Source organism: Hyposmocoma kahamanoa, unplaced genomic scaffold (genome assembly GCF_003589595.1).
Source record: "Hyposmocoma kahamanoa isolate Upper Pololo Valley unplaced genomic scaffold, ASM358959v1 65, whole genome shotgun sequence".
In the NCBI taxonomy this organism is placed as follows: Eukaryota; Metazoa; Arthropoda; class Insecta; order Lepidoptera; family Cosmopterigidae; genus Hyposmocoma; species Hyposmocoma kahamanoa.
In genome coordinates, this window is record NW_020653853.1 from 13,890,928 (window position 1) to 13,912,324 (window position 21,397).

Below are 21,397 nucleotides of genomic sequence, written 5' to 3' on the forward strand. Positions count from 1 at the left end.
TGCAATAAAACGGCAATTTCATACTTTAACCCCTAATATTATGATAACAAAAAAATTGAGTGGCGTGGCCACAGGGCATGACGTAAATGAGCAACTTTACAAAATTATTATGAACTATATACATATAACTATATACATATATAGTGGACTTCGCTAGTAACCAAGACACTGACCACGAACAAACAAAACAAAGCAAAAATTATTTTAAATATGGAAAATCAAGGAAAAACGCACCAAAATAAAACGCAAATGAAAAAAAATATATATTTATCCAGGTTTATTCCTTAACGCTTATATTATATCTAGTTAATATTTTATACATTGTCCAATTGACATGTTGATTGTCTCTCGCCTTTCCTACTGCGTGTACTGTGTGTCGAATACACAAATACATTTTCTCTAACGATTAATCATAAATGTTCTAACTAAAACTTTCTTGAACATAAATGACTCCACGGGAGAACAGAAAAAAGTGTACTTGAAAAAATGTGAGATTACAAAAAAAAATCTATTATTTTGTGGTCCAATTTACCCTCACATAATAAAATGTATCTCTCAATAAATATAAAAAAAAATGGGACTTGTGTACGAACATACATAATTAAATAAGTACTTAAAACACTACCTTCAAAACAAGGTAACAAAGGCAGGCAGGCAAGAGTACTCACATTATGCTGTTTAAAATAACAGGCTAATATAATTTTCAGAACTCATGCAAAATAAGGCAGAGGCATTAAAATCAAAATGGCGGTGAATTTCAAATTCTAACTTACATCTATACAAGGGAAGTCCAAAATGAACAATGATGGATGAATACTGTAAACCAATCTTAATACTATTGTCAATATTATACAAAAATTATGTCCGATTGTCTATTTCGTTGTGTTTGAACACTTTATTCTAACATCTATGTAAAGTTAATAATCAAGCTGCAGCTTATGTAATAAAAAGATCTACTTTTTATTTACATCAATTGCAATATTTGTAACGTTTAACGCAAAATCGTCATGGAAACTATTGACAGATTTTAAAACGATTTGTTCAGCACCTCTGCCGACTATAATAAAATTGCCGAATAGGTATAAAAATATACGATCACTGAGTGAAGTATTGAATATTACTTTTAATCCAAAAAATACTAATGGCCACAGTTACCTCTCGCAATTTCTTATCATTTATTTAACCTTCGATGAATGTACAGAGGTTGAAAACATTAACAAAATAACCTTGCCTTTTAATAAAGATAATCCCTAACAAGGGCATGTAAGCAACAAATCACCCATGCTTATCCACAATAAAAACAATTTCATTGCACCAAACCGCGCAATTCGCATTCAATCAATGATTCCAATGAAGATATTCAAAACATACTGCACAAAAATATGGTCTGGCATGGTAGGGCGAGGGAAGGGTGCTCTAGAAAAAGGACCTCGGTACAAACAATAGCCACAGAAAGTCGGACGGAACTTGCAGTCGTCGATTGCCGTGTTTTCGTGATTCACACGTCGTCGGCACGGCAGCTATATATTAAAATGCAGAGATGCCAACAGCACTTATTTAATAACGGTGGATTATCTAAAGGGGCGCAGCTAGTTTTTATTAGGACCTTACAGAAATACAACTATCTTTATTACCCACTTATATCTGTCAGTGTAATGTGGGTATGTCTTTAAAAGCAAAATAAATTTTCAAACTCATTACTGTACCTATACTGAAAACATGAATGGATTATTTGTAAAAGGTACCTACATGGGAGTAAACCCTGCTAACTGCGCGGGTAGGTCGTACCAAGGCGGCTGGTCCCCGTTATTCGTTCAGTTCGCTCACGTCAATAGGAATAGACGTCGTGAATGTTGGCGTCTCCAACTCTTCGTGTTTCTTCATTTTCAACGCCTGGATGATAAAACCAAAAATTATTTTATTATCATAAATATGTTATTATTTTCAAATTGTAAAACTGATTTATGTACTTAAATCTGCAACAAATAACTGTTGCTATTGCTAATTGAACTATTATTATAAACTACGATGCTTTTCAGTTTACAAAAATGGTTTATTAAATTCTTTACCAAAATTATTCAATGAAAATGTACTTTTTTATAGTTGTACTTTTATTTTCAATTATAGACAAAATTATGTTTTCTGTAGTCGACTTTATTCAGCGGTGATGTCATTATTCTAAGTAGACAAAAAATATTTTAGTATATTAGTGTTTATGTTTATGTACAAACAAATATGAACACACACAGTAACCAAAGTTAATTTATTTTACCATATTTGTAAGACAATAACTTTTGTTTACATAAAAATCTTGAGAAACTGACGCAACAGTCAACTGTTGACTCAAAATGTATAATCATCGTAATCGAATTAATTTTTAATTCCTAAAAAGGACACCACTGTTTTCAACACCTTTCTTGGTTAAAAATGATTAAAGTAATTAATTATTATTGTCAATCAAATCTAAAAACAACACCACAGTAAAATTGGAAACTGAATGAGAAGAAAATTCTACACCAGGTTGAAAGAGATAAGATTAGACATTTGATGATAACCCTTTACCAAATGTAGTGCGAAAATGATGTGGCTGTGCAGAAGAAAAGTATGATTGAATTAGTACAAAAATTCTAGATAGCGATATTTCTAAAGTTTGTAACTGTGACCGTGTTTACTACATACATCATAATTATAAAACTATGCCTACTAATGCGATTGCGATAAGACCGGCCAGTTACTAGTTAGTGGTAGATTCGTCGAATCACTGTATTTCTGTACACCTCGTTTAAAAATTTCTTGACAGTCCTTTCAGCTTTAGTACCTATTTGATTTATAAATATGACTACATTGAGAATATTTTGTGTTTGGGGAGGTGGCCAGAGGTCAGACAGAGGTCATTTTATGTGCCCCTACTCCCACTGCCAAATGTAGTTGCTATCATGCTTTAAGAAGAAACAAACTCAAAGAAAAATAAATAAATGAGAAAATAATGGTGTGTTAGCACTTGCCGCGTATAAAATACATACAGGTCGTAACAAAAAGGACCGGCTACAATTGAGAACTCGCTAACACTAACAACTTTACGGATGGATGCTACAGACAATATCTAGATAGACGCCGCAAGTGTACGTATTTCGCGTGCCCAATGTAAGTGAAATACACTTAGTTGCCGCTGCTACACTTCAGGACGCGCTCGACCGTTATTGTATATAAATGCCAGTTGAAAACGCGAAAAATGCATATATAATTGTGCAATTATAAACTGCAAAAGCACCATAATTGTGGGTTAACGCGTAAACGAAGACGTTTCCTTCCACGGGCAAGTGATTTTGTAATCAGAAGATACATAATTTATTTTAAAAACAATTATTTTGATTTTGTATAAATTTCGAGAAAACAAATACGCAACAAGAGTGTATGCCTCATTTTGTAATAGACTCGAGGCTTTTACTTGGTGCGATATATTTGTGATCCTTTGTTAATACGCCATGAATATCGAACGAACGCACTTTTGTATAATGCATTCAGTTTCGTGGTAAGGTCGCGTGTACATTTTTTGGCCAAATTTAACATTTAGTGATGTATACGCTAGGCAACACTGTTCTCGATTCTGATCGATTTTGAAAACAAAGTGACGAAAATGATTATGACCTTAGCAATATTATAAAAATATTCTATAACTTTTTCGTTATAACGTTTAGTACCGTTTCATTTTTTTTTTTCAGTTTTATAGTATCTATTATCAGTAGTATCTGTAATTTCGATAATTTTTGAAGCACGTTGCCCCGAATGTCCGAATATAGTGAGCAAATAATTACATACATCGCCGGATATGTGGTGCGAGTAATACAAAAAAATATAAAATGGGAAGAATGTAACAGTGGGCTGTCTTTACAAAAACCTGGAGTTGGTCATAAGTATGAGTTCGTTGCTTTCAAGGACAAAGGAAGAGGGTGGTCTAGTTTATCCCACCTAAGATGCTATCGAAATAAGCAGAGTTAGAAATCCGAGAAATAATAAAGAAATGACAAAAGTTTCACACGAGGCTGTCATTAAGTAAACCTCTTCTGATTAATAAGATTTTACCATATTTTGTCAGCAGTAACATTTTCAGTTGTCTTGCCATTCATCAATTTGATCAATTACCAACAGAAAACATCTAGTAAAATTAATTAAGGTAGTCGCAAGTTCATATATTGACGTGCGTTTTCATTATTTAAGTTAATCCATAAGATCTATTACAAAAAGATGTTGTATAATAAGCTCATTTTATTGGAAGGTCAATAATTTAAATATTTTAAGCCGATTAAAAATTAAAGTCGTAATTTTTTGAAGTAATCAACATTTTTTAAAAACAAGTAAAATAAAGGACTTAACTATCTTATTCCAGTATTATATTTATATTACGACTACTTGCAATCAAAATACTTGAACAAAAATCATTATATTTAGAATCGATTAATTGAATGGAATACGCGTATTCCGTTCAATCAATCGATTTAGAGTGGAGGGAGGTTTCCCATCACTAAATAGTTCTTGTGACGTGATAGGGGGTACAAAAAATGTGGCACGCTTGGTTTTCATACACCTTGCTGTAGGGGTGTCCACTTAGAAAATACATCGATATCTTCATTCGATGTAAAACATAGAAACCTTGCATCGATGTTCTTCGATGCCTCGCTTAAAAACATCGATGTTTTTCGATGCATCGCTTAAAAACATTGATGTTTTTTCAACATCGAATACCTTTTTGTTTTTCTTAGCTTAACAGGGAACGCATAGTAACACTATACCAAAAGAGAAGTGCTGTCACTGTAGTGACTTGTTTAATTGTATTTTTATTTTTTTTTTTTTTGATACTGTGTGTGTTAGTTTAGTACTACTGGTCAAGAGAAGCCAGGAACTTAAAAGAAAATAGTCGATGCTATTAACATCGGCAAGACATACATTTACTGGTGGAAAAAAAAACTGCAAATTAATAGAAATGTTTTTACGCAAGAATAATTCCTTGTAGGAATGTTTTTTTTACGATTAGGTAAACTGCCTAAAATACCCAAAGACTTTCGATACATACTCAATTATTCATTCACAGAAGAATGAAATACGCTAGGATAAATACAAATAAAACAAACACTAAATGACTTACAATATCAAATTGAAACACAGACGCACGTCAGAGTTTTTGTATGATTCGATGTTTTTATTAAAAAATATCGATGAATCGAATAGAATTTCTTTTTCTTAAAACATCGAATCAACGCGATATGTCGTACGTTAAACATCGAATGGATTGGATACATCGATGTTCAACGTATATCCCTAAATTGCTGTACTTGCAGCGTCTATCTAGATATATGTCTGTGGTGGATGCAAATGTTATATTAGTATAATTAATACCTGAAAACACGAAAGGTCCTTTTTGGTTCACTCTATATACTATGAACTAGATTATAGCCGAGATCTGTGATTCTATGAGTTGAAAGTTACCACAGCTGTTAATGTTTGTCCGATTACAATTTTACATAAATGTGATATGAAAGTGAGTTATAGTGAAGTGAAAGGACACCACGGCACCCACGTACCGATTCGGTAGGCTCCTTCTGTCTCGTCAGGGTAGGTGACAGAGCCAAACCCTTTGCTGATTGCTGTATGGATAGACATAATGTATACTACTTGTAAATAATAATATAATAGGTACCCATATTAAAACCTTCAGGAAATAAATAGGCAAGATCCAAGTATAATACATATAGATAGATCCCTATAAGTTCAGTCACACTATCATAAATAACAGTTTTGTGAACAGAATTCTTCAGAGCTATGAGAGTTGGGCATACGTACAGTATAACATTTACAACAGTGACATATTTCTTATAAACTTTACTCAAATATATACATATACGATAACTAAACCATCAGCTGACCCTCAGATCTTTTTCTTAAATTTTTTCTCACTCGTACATACACTACCTACTAGAGTTTTCTAAAGTATTTACAAGTGAGTGAGTTCAAGTTTCGGAGCCATTCGAGTGTTACGGATCTTGACGATTGCATCTAAAATTTTATGAAAACCAACCCAATATCACTTCATTTAAATCAATACATTGACGGACAAAACCACATAAGTCAAATTTATTATTTCGACTTAAATTTTAGTGGTGTACTTTTGAACCTTATCAGTCTCTTCACTTTGTTTAATAAAAAAATTAAGCATTTTGTGACTTATGTGCTAAGTCTGCCGATCCTAGATTTGACATAATGTAATAATAAATCTGCCGAAAAAATATATAAATAATATTTCTGGCACCAAGCAGTATTACTGTGTTCCGGTTTTAAAGTAAAAAGTAAAAAACTAGTGAAATTACAAGCACGCGGGACTCGTCAACTTATGTCTCATGGTGACGGGCGCAGTGGCAGTGCCCCTCAGATCTTTGTGATTTAAAGCTCTAAGTGGCACTGCACTGTTATGGACAGGCTTACCATCAGGTGCACGACTTGTTCGTCCCATCACTTGATATTATTAAAAAAAAAACTCGCGTTACTGTAATAAAACTTAACAGTTAAAACAGAAAGTTAATATTTCCGGTGTCATTTTATTGGAATTCTTTACTGCCGCCCTTATCATAGACAACGTAATCGACATTTTTCGTGAAACTGAGTTATTAACATATCTGGAATCAGCGAAATGAGGTCTGCAACCCCCTAGGTGTAGTTATTTTTAACTGACTAAAAAAAGGAGGTTTTCAATTCGACTATACGTTTTTTGTATGTATGTATGTTACGCAATAACTTCGGCTGTTTGTGAACCGATTTTGATGATTCTTTTTTTGTTGGAAAGGGGTACCTCAGATGTGGTCCCATTTCAATTTGAAGAAAATATTCCACCATTAAGGATGGCAAACTAGGGGATAAATGATTTTTGTTAAAATTTGAATTAGTATCAGTTTTATTGTTAATTCAAATCAGCGGAATAGTCATTTTTCAAAAAAAAAACTTTAGGTGCCTTTATCTCGAAAATTACCAAAATGCAAATGCGTTGTTTATAACGAGGAGGGCAGTGTAAGATATCGATTTTTTTTCAATATTAATTATAATCGCCTATTTCCGTAAGATTCGATGACTCCGAAGTTGGACTTCAAAATATAATACTGTACCCACCATTTCACGTAGGGTCCTACCTATATAAAACTAAAGATTAAAACGTCATACCTGCTGCAGCTTGTAATGGTTGATAATATCTTGGTCGGCGGGACAGCTTTGCGTGAACGCGTCCAGCTGGTACATGTGGTACATGTAGCGCCAGAGCGCGCGGAAGGTCGTCTGTAATTACAGCATAATGTGTGATTATTTTCACATGGTCTTTTATTAAAGTAAATGTAAAGGATTATTTCTCATATTAGCGCGACTACACATTTTTAAGCCATTACTGTTCAGTCCTGCCAATTCAAATATTCATATTTGAATGTTTTTTTTTTATTAAAAAAATAAGCGCGCATTTGACCTTAATCTCTCCTGATGAAAATTAAGATGAGTTCGACGACGGAGCAAGCATAGCTAAATAATGCCTATTCATTTTCGCCTTAAAAAAGCCCAGTTGTACCGTTCAGAGAACAAATCTGCAGCCAGGGAATTCCACTCCATAGTAATTTGAATGCCTAGAATATCTACAACATAGGGGTGGAAGCCCAGCCTGCGTCTGGGCCCCGATGATGGAGTTATATACCCCGATATACTTACCGGTATTTCAAAATCGACGAAGTATTTGCCGGCGACGCGAATGTGCTGCAGCCGCGGCATCAACTCGCAGTCGAAACAGCACATCGTGTCGCCCGTTAGGAATCTAAAAAAAAAGTAACATAACCCTAAATCAATTCAAAAATCAAACGGTGCAGAGTCAATAGGAATTAAGAGTGTTGTTATTAGTGTAGCTTTCAACTCATGGATAATAATTTAGTTAACAGAAACCACCAATTCATTTTCTTGTACTGAGATGCACAGTTAGACAAATCTCGCTTAGACCCATTAACGGGTGAAGAATGATTTTTGGCATAATTCACTCTGATGTTTGCTTATACCTACAATTCACGCCCTTTCCACATCGGGATAAGCAAAGGCCATAGCCTAATGTGTACGTCACAGACATATCTAGATATAGATGTACGTACTTTGGGTGCCCAAAGTAAGTGAAATTCACTTACTTGCCGCTGCTATACTTCAGAACACACGCGACCGTTATCGTAGATAAACACCAGTCGAAAACGCGAAAAATGCATAATAATGCCATTATAAAATGCAAAAGCACCATAACTGTGGGTAAACGGGTAAACAGGAACGTTTCCTTTCACGGGCAAGTGATTTTGTAATCAGAAGATATTTTAAAAACAATTATTTTGCTTTTGTACGAATTTCGAGAAAACAAATATGCAACGGAGTGTATGCCTCACGATTTGTAATACATTGCGGCTTTTACTTGGTGCGATATATTTGTGATCCTTTGTTAATACGCCATGAATATCGAACGAACGCACTTTTATATAATGCATTCAGTTTCGTGGTACAGCCGCTTGTACATTTCTTTTTTCAAATTTAACATTTAGTGATGCATTCGTTAGGCAACACTGTTCTCGATTATGATCGATTTTGAAAACAAAGGAACGAAAAGTTATTATGACCTTAGAAATATTATAAAAATATTCTATAACTCTTTTGTTATAACGTTTAGTAACGCTTCGTTTTTTTTTTACAGTTTTGTAGTATCTATTTCTCAGTAGTAGCTGTAATTTCGATAATTTTTGCAGCACGCTGCCTCGACTGCCATTCAAATAATCTATTGAGAATCGATTAATTGAATGGAATACGCGTGTTAATGCGTATTGGTTTTCATACAAATTGCTGTACTTGCGGCGTCTGTCTAGATATATGTCTGTGGTATATGTCATAGAAAAATATTATGTATATGGCATCGTTTATCGTACCTGGTGTTGCGGCGCTCAAGCAACGCGTCAATACGTCCGAGATGCGCGCGCAGTGCCGCCGACTTCTGCTCATCTTTGCGCACCAGCACAAGTTTCAGTTTCGAGTACAGGTTCTCGATCAGCGACGCCACCTCCTTGTCCTGCAAATCACATACAATAAAACGGTATCGTTAAATTTTATTAAAACGGTTTAAATGAGTACTGGTTTATCGGTTTTATTTTGTGTGAAAGTAACTGGTAATAGCTTTGAAGAAAAGTTTCATCTCAATAATTGAGAAATTATTACCAAATGAAAGTTTACAACTTGTTATTAACCAACAAGTTATTGCAGATCTCGACTCCTGGGAAAAACTTTAAATTAGGACGAGTACATATCATATATTTTATATCATATATTTTTTGTTACGCAATCAAGAATCACCTGTACGAAGAGATTGTGTCCACCGGGCACTGATTTCATGATGTGCCGTTCGATCTTCTCGTTCTCGAGTATGGCCAACCCGTTGTCGATCAGGATGGGCGGGTGTGTCGCCTCGAAGTTAGTGCGGAAGTCTGGTGGTGGTTTCTGCATGTCCACTGTGGTCACCTGGAATTGAAAGTATTTTTTTAGTGATGACGTACAAATCGGCAAACACACGGTTTATTCATACGTTTGTTTTGCCACCGCTCGTCACCTTCAGGGATACTTAAGAAGTATTTTTAACATCGCAAACGAGTTATCGGGCCGTGAGACACAAGATCTTGAAGTAAAACACAACGTAGCTACTCCTTAATAGTAGGTAATACAGAATATTATACCCAATTATTTTTCTTTTACGTAAAGAGAGATTTAATTAAAGAGGCTTACCTTTAAACTGATAGTCTTCAGCTCAGCTAACAGGTACAGGTCCATGAAGTATTCTTGGCAGAAGAGGCATGCGCCCTTCCGTCGCCCGTCGATCGTCGATGCCTGAAACAACATCAATGTACACTGTTAGCAACATGACTTTATAAATTTGTTTTATGTCTTACCAGAGATACTGGGTACTAAACTAAATTAAACCGTTGGAAACAATTATGAAGAAAATCATTATTTTTGTCATATGCAATTTTCCATAGCAAGTTTTTGAGGTGCTAGCGCATACTGAACGTCCATATTATATTATGAGTGAGTGGTGCACGAACAGAACCTCCCCACACGACATACCATTTCTTTCCTGTACGTATGGCGCACCCTAATCCACATTCGCTAATCGGCACGAGTATCTTCAATCAATTTCATTATCACATCAGACCAATTTTTATTAATTTGTATGCACCAAGAAATTTACTATGCCAAAATTATTTTCACAAAAAAGATTTATTGGTTCCAAAGACAGTATCCTTGTATATGCTATGGTTTCGGATTTCCCCATACTGTTCCATTAAAAATGAACACTCTGTATACGTATAAATAATATAGGTTATAATATATACGAGTATAATATTAAAGTTATCCAAACATGGTTGTTAGTAGCGGCAAGACCTAGTATACGTATAACGTATTTATTAGTAGAAGAGCTCCTTGTGAACGAGTTCGTGCAGGGAAGTAGTCACCTTATCTATTTCTGCTGCCAAGCAGTAATGTGAGCTTTACATTTGAGGAGTACGGATGCTGGTGAAATTATAGGCACAAGGGACTTGTCAACTTATGTCTCAGGATGTCAGGCGCAGTGGCAGTGCCCCCTCAGATTTTTGTGATTTAAAGCTCTGAGAGATATTGCTCTGGACAGGTTGGACATTGTGTCGCTTACCATCAGGCGCACGACTTGTTCGTCCCGTCACTTCGTTATTATAAAAACAGATATATCAAATACAATGTCTCGTGGTGTCCTTCTGAACGAGAGTTATGCAAACACAGTAAGCAGCATCAACAATGCCTTATAAATATTCAACTGGTTTCTTTCAACGCGGGTTTTCCACTCAGAAATTGCCAATTTGCTTTTAATGTGAAATACGTAGTTTGTATTGACGTTTCATCATTATAATAATATCGAAAACAATGTTATGTTATTAACAGTGACAGGATAAGTTATGTCTCTCGTCTTTAAGTTTCAGTACTTATATTTAAGTAATTTCAGCTTATATTTTTAAAATTTCAAAATGATTTTGTTTAATTTGTGTAAGAGCGTAAAAAAATAATGAAAAATGTAAATGAAATAAGATTATACTTTTTCAGCGCAACCAATACCTAAAAGTCCCTTTTGCATGACGCATTATATAAAACATTAGATGAAAAAGAAGGTTTTGTGTAATCATAACGACGGAATAGAAATTAGACGACGGCGAATGCTCAAGCAGGCCCTAGATGGACAACAATTCATGTCAACATCGTCATAATAGCGTCGTGCTGTTTTATGAATAGCTGAGGTATAGTAAATGCTAATTACGATTTCTTTGTTTTCTTTTTGTTTTAATTGCCGTTAAATATGCCTTAGGAGTTCTTAAACGTATCTACAAGGGCGAAGGTTGCAACAGAATCCAATTTAATGGTGAAAGAGACTCAGCCTTTTAAGGCCTTTTAAAAAACCTCGACTAATTTTCAACGCCTCACAACTAGTCTAGTCTTTTAACTCTAGGAAGCTTAAAAGACTTATAGGACTAAAACGACTTTTAGTCGATTGGCGCCTCATAGTCTCGGGAGTCGCGAGTTATGAGTCGTATGGCGTGATTTTATTTCTACCCACAAAGTTATTTGTTCTACGATTTTTATTATAAGTAAATAAACGTGATTATTTACTACATACTATTTACGTCATTTTTATTTATAAACTTCGGGTTTAATAAGACATAAAATATGTATAAGTCCTTTGCAAACAACTCGGGTCGTTTAAGTCTTTCAAGTCGTTTAAGTATTTTGAGTCTTTCATTACAACGACTGAGTCTTATTAATAAAAATTCGAACCCTCAGTCTTAATTTTAGAGTCGAGTCCTGTAAAATGGAGTCGAGTCGTTATAAAACGCCTTACAAGACTGAGTCTCTTTCATCACTAATCCAATTCCATAACTCAAACCTAAGGCCTTGTAAAAGAGTCTCTGTAATGGTCATCTTGCTAAAAGATATTTCACAAATTCTTCGTGGTCGTATGAGAGTACATTCTCACCCACTACGATTGAGGACTTCGGTGGCCCAACGGTTTGCACTGTGGGCACTTGACGAGAAGGCAGGAATTTGAAAAATAACTTTTTTTAATGATACCACACTTAGTAAAATATTTTTTACGGGACTAACAAGTCGTGGCGTCTGGTGTTAAAGCGACACTCCTGTCCATAGCAGTGGCAGTGCCACTCAGACTTTCTCTCTGTAAATAATTAGTGTATACTTTACCTAGTCCTTAAGTATCATCTTACCTTACATCTTACAAATGAATCTTACATTATAACCATCGTTTGTATAAATATCCTTTGTCGATCGACCTTACAACTAAGTAACTCACGTTTATGACTCATCGGATTGATACAAAGGCATTATAGCGCTTTCTCTATCCAAAGCAATTTACTTTATGACTACGAGCTGCAGAGTGCAGCAATCTATTTTTATAAGGGAAATAAAACAATAATTACTAATATCGTAGCTATAAAATAGAAACTTTCGGTCAACTCTTTTACTTAAAAAAAAAAACTGTATACCTAAACGGAAAAGAAGCTTTTATAGTAGCAGTAAAGCTCCTTGTGCAAGAGTTCATCTTAGGAAGTACTGCCACCTTACTATTTCCGCTGCAAAGCAGTAATGCGAGCATTACTACGTTCCGGTTTTGGAGGGTAAGGGTGGTGGTGAACTTACAGGCACATGAGATTTGTCAACTTATGTCCCAGAGTAGCGGGCGCAATGGCAGTGCTGTTCAAATCTTTGCAATTTAAAGTTCTGAGTAGCACTGCGACTGCTATGGACAGGCGTGTAGCATAATACCAGGCGCACGACTTGTTAGTTCCGTCACTTGGTATTATCAAAAAGGAGGTGTTAGAAAAACCAAAGGGATTGTTATTTTGATACTTACTCTTCGCTTAGTAAAAGTAACGAATTTTTATTGGTCTAAGCTGGATTGCCTTTCCCCTAGGTGTGTCGGACCTTAGGTTCCATTTATATTGCGGCGGAACGGAATGGAAGCGAATTTTTGTAGAAATTCGTATTCTAACAAAAAACTTGTTTTCTGTACGTCTTCCAAGTATTAGTTACTTTACAGCAATGTATCAGATACATAATATCTCCATTGTATTGAACAAAGATTAATAGAACATAAATCGGTGCAGAGCTTTCTTCTAAATGCACGTAATGATATGACAATAACAATAATACTTCATCCATGACGTTAGGATTAATGTTCGCCGTGTATTGTACAATACAAGTGGAGTTTTGTTATAGGTTGACATGTACACAGAGGGAGTGAAGTTTTGTGCAACGAATGACTCATTGAAACAGATCGGGGTCAAAGGGCTCGCTTTCTACGCCTTTTTGGTTCACAATACCCGTAGTTATCGTGTCGCGAGAAAGCATTATCCGTGACATACTAGGGTTGCCAAAAGGTTGGGAAAGTTCCGGAATTGTACGTGTGGTTCAGTAAATGAAATTCCTGAATACTATTAGCTTTTTAAACTTGCGACATCTTGGCGGCCAAGACCAAGCTAAGAAAGCAGGCTAGGTTACTAATGTTTGGCATGTTAGGTTAAGTAATATAGTTTTACCTAAAATACGTTTTTTTATAACAATTTGCATTTTTCTTTTCCCTACACATACGCCCAAACAGTTGGAGTTGGACACCAAATCCGTTCCTATGAAATGCCCAGGAAAGGATAATCATTTACCTCGTAACCCTTAATACATAGGATTTCATAAACAACTGATCGGGACACGCTACCTACCTAGGATTTTTATTTAACTACACTCCTATACCGATAAAAATGTTATAAAGCTAAGGATAACAATGAAATTTGTTATTATTTCCATAGTAGCTAATTTATTACAACAAATTAAATTTCATGGTTTTAAGGCTGGTTGCTTCCAAGTGTATTCATACTCAGGGAGCTTATTAGGTTCTTTTAGTACTCGTTGCGACTTCTGTGTATTTATTATACTTAACTATTAGACGCTTTTAATTCTTAATTTCAATAGTCAATGACTAAATGTCAATGTTATTTGAAAAGTTTATACAAAAGGTCACCCACCGTGAAATATTAATTCTACTACGCAATAACATTTACAAACTAAAATTTTGTTTTTTAAGAGACTGTGAGTGAAGGTGCATTTATGAGTAATTTACAGGTTAGTTTTCTCTACATAATTTCGGTGGCAATTTTTATTATTTCAATATTTTAGAATATTATCACGAAGTATTATTTAATATTCCGGTGTAGTAACCTGAAACAGTATTTAATACTTGACGATAATATACTGGAATACATAAATAATAAAAATTGCCACCATAACTAGGTAGAGAAAACTAACCTGAAAATTACCCATAAAGAAATATGAAAATTATCTAATCATACAAGCATCTGATATAAGTAATGTTGTCCTCTTTATATACAAATTAGCTATTTCAAATAAAATCACTTATGATACCAGAAATAGTTCACAATAAATTGAAATATGGTTTGTGATCCAATCCCGTTAAGAAAATATGATTCATATCGTTTAAGAAATTTGTTTCATTAAGTTTTGACAGCATAATTTTTTCTTAGATTTAAAATTGTAAGAGAATTACTGAAAAAGCCCTAATTATAACACTGATCTATGTTCCAGATGAATAAGATAAACATTTAAAACAACAGATAAACACAGCACAGATCTACATAATTATATTTAAACGACTGTGAATGTAAAAAAGTTAAAATTTTGTGATTTTCATAGTGACAAAGTAATGACAATGTGAATGAATGTATTAAGTGCGTACATTAGTAGCACGCTGCACCGACGCATTGGGGTGACCATCTGTTACTGAATATATAAGTTACGATGATAGTTATCTATAGTATACATCATTTCAAAAGACTTGCCGCGTCGTCACCGTGTATTATACTATTATTCGGTCCGCCTAGGCGTGGCAATTGTAAAAAATCATTTAATGTAGTGGAATCTATGTCACAGCGATTAAGCACTGTATAGTCTTATCAGGGTTCATATCGATTGCTTTATAGCGGCCTATACAAAAAACGCATATCTTGTTTAAAAAATTCAGAGGCGTAAAGTCGACGAATCGTACATTGGACCAAATACTATGTGATTATTTTAACTATAAAAAAACTCGATGTCTTATTCACAATAAAATTTAGCACACTCTAAACCCTATCCTGTATAATACTAATCCTGTGTAATAACGTAAAACATTAATTAACATATTTTGGTTTGAATCAGTATTCTCGAACAGCTATGTTATATTTTGAGGTATTTGGTTTTATTTTACAGATAAACGAATAAGCTTCATGCGTTTACTGTGTTTCTATATCCGTTAGTATGTCGTTTGTATAAAAATCTATGGTATCCCTGTGCGAATAGAAACCAAGTGGGGCGATGATGCGTGGCGAGCTACATCGAGCACTGCGTGATGATGACGCCGGACGGATTCAATACTGACTACAACATTATTTGCTCACACAAGCACAGCTAAGTAAACAGTACTAGCCTATGTTGCTAACCATAAACCGCCAAAGTTAATACATCCGATGACACCTGCGCAATCACAAAAAAAAAATATCAGCGACTCTGATCCATCAGATTAGTTGGATTATAGAGTTTTGTCGGTCGTGCAAGATAGCTGTTGAGTCTAATAAGAAAGAAAATAGAAAATGAGTAGGTATTTAAATTATGGGCTGAGTTTATAATTTGATGTAGTTTTAATGATAATCTTCCATAGTAACACAGCCTATAAGTTTTTGTAACTAACACTCTATGAACACGATCCGAAATAAAAAAAAAATAAAAAAAATTCAACTCATGCGATTGAGTACATAATACAATAATTTAGTTATTAAACAATTTTATTAATGTACTTATGAGAAGTAAAACTTAATATACTATAAATCGATACACTCACGTAAGTTTTTGTAAGCCACAAAATAGCATTTTTTACTTTATAAGTTAAATATACCCTTATAAAAACAAAGAAATCACTTAGTATTTTGTTTATTTTCAAATATGGAACCTATAATATACATCAAAAATGCTATTATGTTGCGTACAACAATTTATGTGTGCGGTATCGAAATACATTAAATAGTAAAAGGGAATAAATAGTGATCAAACCCATAAGAATTTAGAAAGCCATATTAAAAAAAGTAAGTATGTAAAAAGGCATGTTAAATAAAAGTTACCGCATTAAACTAAACAGGGCGTATCAAACACATAATATTATAATAAATTACGTAAAATATAGACCTACTTTACTCTGACGGAAGATAAACTATGAACATTTAGACAAATGAATAAAACATCAACATAAGAGTACATTTTGCATATAATAATAATTGCGTAAGTACGTACATATTGTACAATTGACACTAGAAAGTTACTTAATACATATGAGTATGTTAAGTTGATAATGGGCATGTTGCATTCGCGCTCATTACAAAACCTTTAGCTTTTAAATAAACTGATATGCTCTCAGATTTATATTTCAATTGATCTATAAAAACAATCGAATTTAAAAAATAAACATGAAACTACTTTGGTATATTAGACATACATTAGGTTTATAGGCGTAATTAATTATCACTGCGTATAATTTAATCGTCTGAGTTCAATGTTATGGTATACATCTACAGCATAGGTCAATAACTTCATTAAAAATTATTAGTAGAACACTTTGAATAACGTTAATGCACGAGTTATATAACAAGTATTTGCAAGCACGGTTTGCAGTGTGCAACGTTTTTTTACAACGTGAATTATTGATGCATATAAATCGTGATATAATATATATTTCATAAGATATCTTCAGCAGTCACAAAGCTAAGAGTAGTAAAGGTATAAACCACGAGAAATAAAAAAAGCGAATGAGTAGTAAGTATGGGCATCGATGCGCGGCGCAAAGTAATGAAGACAGGTTGAAAACACAATAAATCACAGCGCCAAATTACTGCATTCTAGCCAATTGTGGCCGACACGATATATGATGTCTTCTTGCTCAACCAGGCGTGGCAAACAAACATTAGAGTCAACGACACCGCCGAACATATAGGCACTTTCAGTTTCGTGAAATCGAAAGCAGCACATACATCTCCCGCTCTGCAGCCCGCGCTATTTTCGCCAAGATGGCGGCGAAAAAACCCGATAATCCGTTTCGCGGCTTGCGCTTCTTCAGCGCCTACCAATTTGTCAATTGCTTCGGTTTGTTACACTGACGGATCGCTGAAAGTCGCCACGTTCTTTATTGATGTTAATAGTGTGAAGTGTTTCAGTGATTACCAGCACACTAGACTAAAGCTGACAATTGCACGTCATATTAAGACAGAATAGCCGATTACTTGGATCTTTCTCGATGACAAGTACGAAGTAGTACAGACGCTATGAAGAGGATATTTTCATTTTAGTTATTAAATCTGTGATTTCGCGAAAAATGGCGACTTGATTTAAGTCTATTGTGGTGATTGATTGCATCCTTAATCCGGATTTACAAATATGTATGACCACATTGAGTCGCCTAGCTATCTAAAGCCGGGACAGTGAAAAACTAGGCACATGATAGTGTGAAAGTGGCCTCTAATTACGTCTGGATTTACTAGCTTTAGATGACTTTTCTTAGAAACCGGACAGTGATAAGATGATTATATGTTACGGAAGCCGGTGACACTAGGGTAAAGCATGTTGAGATTAGTACATACTTAACAAGATACAATTATCTATAGGGTTGATGAGGTTGGCCCAATGAAAGGAGAGGGAATTTTATGACACCTAATTACAAATAAAAAAACTCGTCACTTAGTTCATATTTAAATCAAAAGCCGAAGACTAATATTTTGGCAAGTGATAATTCTATACACGACGTTGCATACATAACAATAACAAAAGAAAAAAAATGGAATTAAACGACGTAGCTCAAACGTCGAAACTTAGATTGCGTGTATTTTGTTCATAAATAAGATTCACAATTTCACGACGAGCTCGCTTTAGTTTCCGCGTGTTGAGAAAGGCAAGGAGACAGGTTTACAACATTCCTGTTGACTACTCTCACTGCAACTAAGATCATTGACGTTTGAGAGGGCGATTTCGACGACAAACAATGTTTTCTTTGCTTACTTGGGTCATGGGATAATATTATAAATGTAGAGTATTTGGTTTCGCCAAAGATACATTTTGTGATGAAGAAAACAAACAAACAAAAAATAAATAAACAGTGAACAAAATTAACACAATACCTTGAAATAGAAAAATAAGCCTTGGTGATTGCGATGATATTTCCTAAAATAAGAAATAACAACACATGAGAGTGTTACGAAAAGCGATAAAAGTTAAATGGCTCCGAATAACACGCTGATTGAAATTTTAACGTTCTTAGGAATCTTTAGGCGCCACGTGATATTTTCAGATATAAAGGAGTTACGACGTGTTCGCATATAAAATTATCTGGACCCACGTGATACTGCGGTTCAATAGAGTATATTTATAAACGACATAACATTGTATAGTTAACATCGATTCTTAATACTTGCGACTGTTCTAATAAAAAGAACACAGATAATATCAAGGATACGTTAACGTAATACGTTTACAAAGAACCGACAAAAAACATGATCCGGAAAGCTACAGGCGCGGTGGCTTGCACAATCCTGCGCCATCCGGTGCATGTACAACGCGTTATTATTTTGCAGTCTACCTAATGGTGTACCTCATATGTAATGGTGTACAAAATATACATTTTTTATTATGTACAGACCAAATCACCCGTTCAATTGAATCATACTTCCTGAACTTCACAAACAGTCCAAATGTCGTAACCATGAATGATGCTCCAGTTTAATAGTGTATAATAAAGTTGCATAGAGAAAACATGAATGTTAGTCAACAGGACGTTGGGTGAATTAGCACGGTACACTGGTGCCGTACCTTGTACTGACAAAGTACGGTTTAATAGCAGTAGAGCTCCTTGTGAAAGAGTTCATACACGAAAGTACTGTCACCTTACCTATTTTTGTCGTCAAACAGTAATGTGAGCATTACCGCGTTCCGGTTTTGAAGGGTAAGGGTGCTGGTGAAATTACAAGTAGGTACATGGGACTTGTCAACTTTTGTCTCAGGGTGACGGGCACAGTGGCAGTGCCGCTCAGATCTTTGCGATTTAAAGATCTGAATGGCACTATAACTATTATGGTGTATCCCTTACTGGACGGTTGCTGGAGTGCCTATTTGAACAGAAAATCTCTAACAAATATATACATGTACTACACGATAAGCTTTTAAACTTGATCAAGTTAAGCTACAAATCTGGCGAAAAGGACTCGTCCGACTGCAATTTTATATTGAAATTATCAGCAGATATCAGAAGCATGATCAACGAACATACGGCCCCGTCAAGGACTTCACGATCGTAAGGAGTTGTGTTACTAATATCAGTAATATGGACATTCCGCAAAGTACTGTCGAGACAACGATTCCACTTGTGGTCACTGCGGCTACGGGTCATACAATTAAAGATTGCTCGAAACTGCAAAAACCACCTAAGTGCGCTTCCTGTCAGCGGTACAACAAACCAAGCCAACACAGGACGGGTTGCTAAAGCCAGATATTTAAGTTCCTTCGACTATGAAGGCGCCTAGAGCTCCGAACAACAAGTTACATATAACACAGGAATAGTTAATGTAACAAATGATTTTGTAAATGACATAGACTCTTCCTTATAACAATGTAAGTCAACCATACAAGAGTGTTTAAAAGCAAAAACCACCATAACATTGAAAATTTTATATCTGTTTTATATTTTTATATAATACGTAATATTGATAATAGTTAAGATGCTAGCTAATATAATTAGGCATTCATGTTTTGTTATAATTTATTGTTATTCAACACAATATGTTGACTAATCATTAAGCTATAATTTAAAAAAAAATTGATACCTAAGATACAAGTAAACAATTTTACTTAGTTTTGGTATCATCTGGATTAAGTTGCACTACTAACCTTAATTAAACTTATATACAAACATACAACCATGTCACTGGTTGTAATAGTCTGCGCATATATATAAATAAAAGGTTATTTTAAAAGATTGATGCAATTAGGTTAAGTTTTTATATAGAAGAAATTTATCTTTATCTTTACCAACAGACGTACGAGCAGTTCATCCCGTCATTTGGGATCATAAAGTATCTTACTGCATTTCAAAGCTTTTATTTTGGACATTCATTCATAAGGGTTAGTAACTGAACACTTAAAAATAGGGTTAGTATTACAAATAATAATTATAACACATTCTTATTGATATGCATTCGAGTCCAATGCTCATGAAACGAGCCCAGGACCCTGAATGCAATAACGCTCCGGAGGCCGTTTCCGTTGCCACGAATTGTGCACATCGCGGAAGCCACTCTTTTTCGCATAATAGCTATTGCAGTTACAATAACTGAGATCAGACTAACGCACTAAGAAATAGATATAATTGGAATTAGCGGCCATATTCCTTCGGCCCATCATGAAGCATGAATTCCTGGCAAGTGACGAATGAAAAAGAGTGAGTAACGAAAAGTGGTGGGCATAAAATTAAATATATGGAACAAATTTTTTTTATTTGTTATTAAAAAAACTTGAATGTATACACCATTCATTCATTATCATTCCTCGAAGTGTGGATACATTTTCGCAAACTTAAAGGATTTACATTATACACTCTAGGACACATAATTAAAAATGCAATGCAAGGTGGCTCGAATTGTGTCCGGGAGTATTATATAGATAATATCAATGATTTCATAGTCTGCATATATAGGCACAGTACAAGATAGCAAATCAGATAACAGTACCTGTCATTGGTGTAAAATTAGTATATGATGCTTTAATTCACTGCGTACTTTTTACAGCTATATATGAATTTGTGAGTAGATAGTAAGCAATTTTGCATAGAAGGTGCAATGTGTATTACTTTATAGCAGTAACGAAACGATATAACTATTTGAGGTTTCAAAATAAGATTACTACACCAGGGACAACTACCAAAGGCAATATTAATTTACAAGTCAAGGTAAGGCGGTCATTATTTACGATACGTGGTCTAAGCTCGTTGCAGTAAGGCCTTACAGATAGGGCGCGACTTGCGCGAGAGCCACATAAAGCGCGAGACACTGCTTTTCCCGCATAGTGATCCCGCGTTTTATGTCGCTCTCGCGCAAGTCGCGTCCTACCGTGCTACCCTACCGTTGTTTCGAGCGTGTTCGCTTATTGACGACTCTTGAGCATTCTAAGCATATTTGTGTTGCTT

General features: G+C 34.9%; 1 protein-coding gene across 2 annotated transcripts in view; it reads right to left on the reverse strand.

Annotated features, from left to right (window-relative positions):
• Positions 1 to 1,142: 1,142 nt before the first annotated feature.
• Positions 1,143 to 21,397, reverse strand: part of LOC113231217 (chloride intracellular channel exc-4) — a 59,886-nt gene continuing 39,631 nt past the window's right edge. Inside the window, exons 2-8 of one of the 2 annotated variants that reach the window (XM_026465423.1) lie at positions 9,820 to 9,921; positions 9,394 to 9,558; positions 8,973 to 9,112; positions 7,735 to 7,837; positions 7,207 to 7,317; positions 5,580 to 5,642; positions 1,143 to 1,893 (exon numbers count right to left, since the gene is read on the reverse strand). In XM_026465423.1, coding sequence (XP_026321208.1) covers positions 1,807 to 1,893; positions 5,580 to 5,642; positions 7,207 to 7,317; positions 7,735 to 7,837; positions 8,973 to 9,112; positions 9,394 to 9,558; positions 9,820 to 9,921 — 771 coding nt within the window. In that variant the 3' untranslated portion in view covers positions 1,143 to 1,806. The remainder of the gene's footprint in view (positions 1,894 to 5,579; positions 5,643 to 7,206; positions 7,318 to 7,734; positions 7,838 to 8,972; positions 9,113 to 9,393; positions 9,559 to 9,819; positions 9,922 to 21,397) is intronic. The other variant, XM_026465424.1, reaches the window with a different exon arrangement.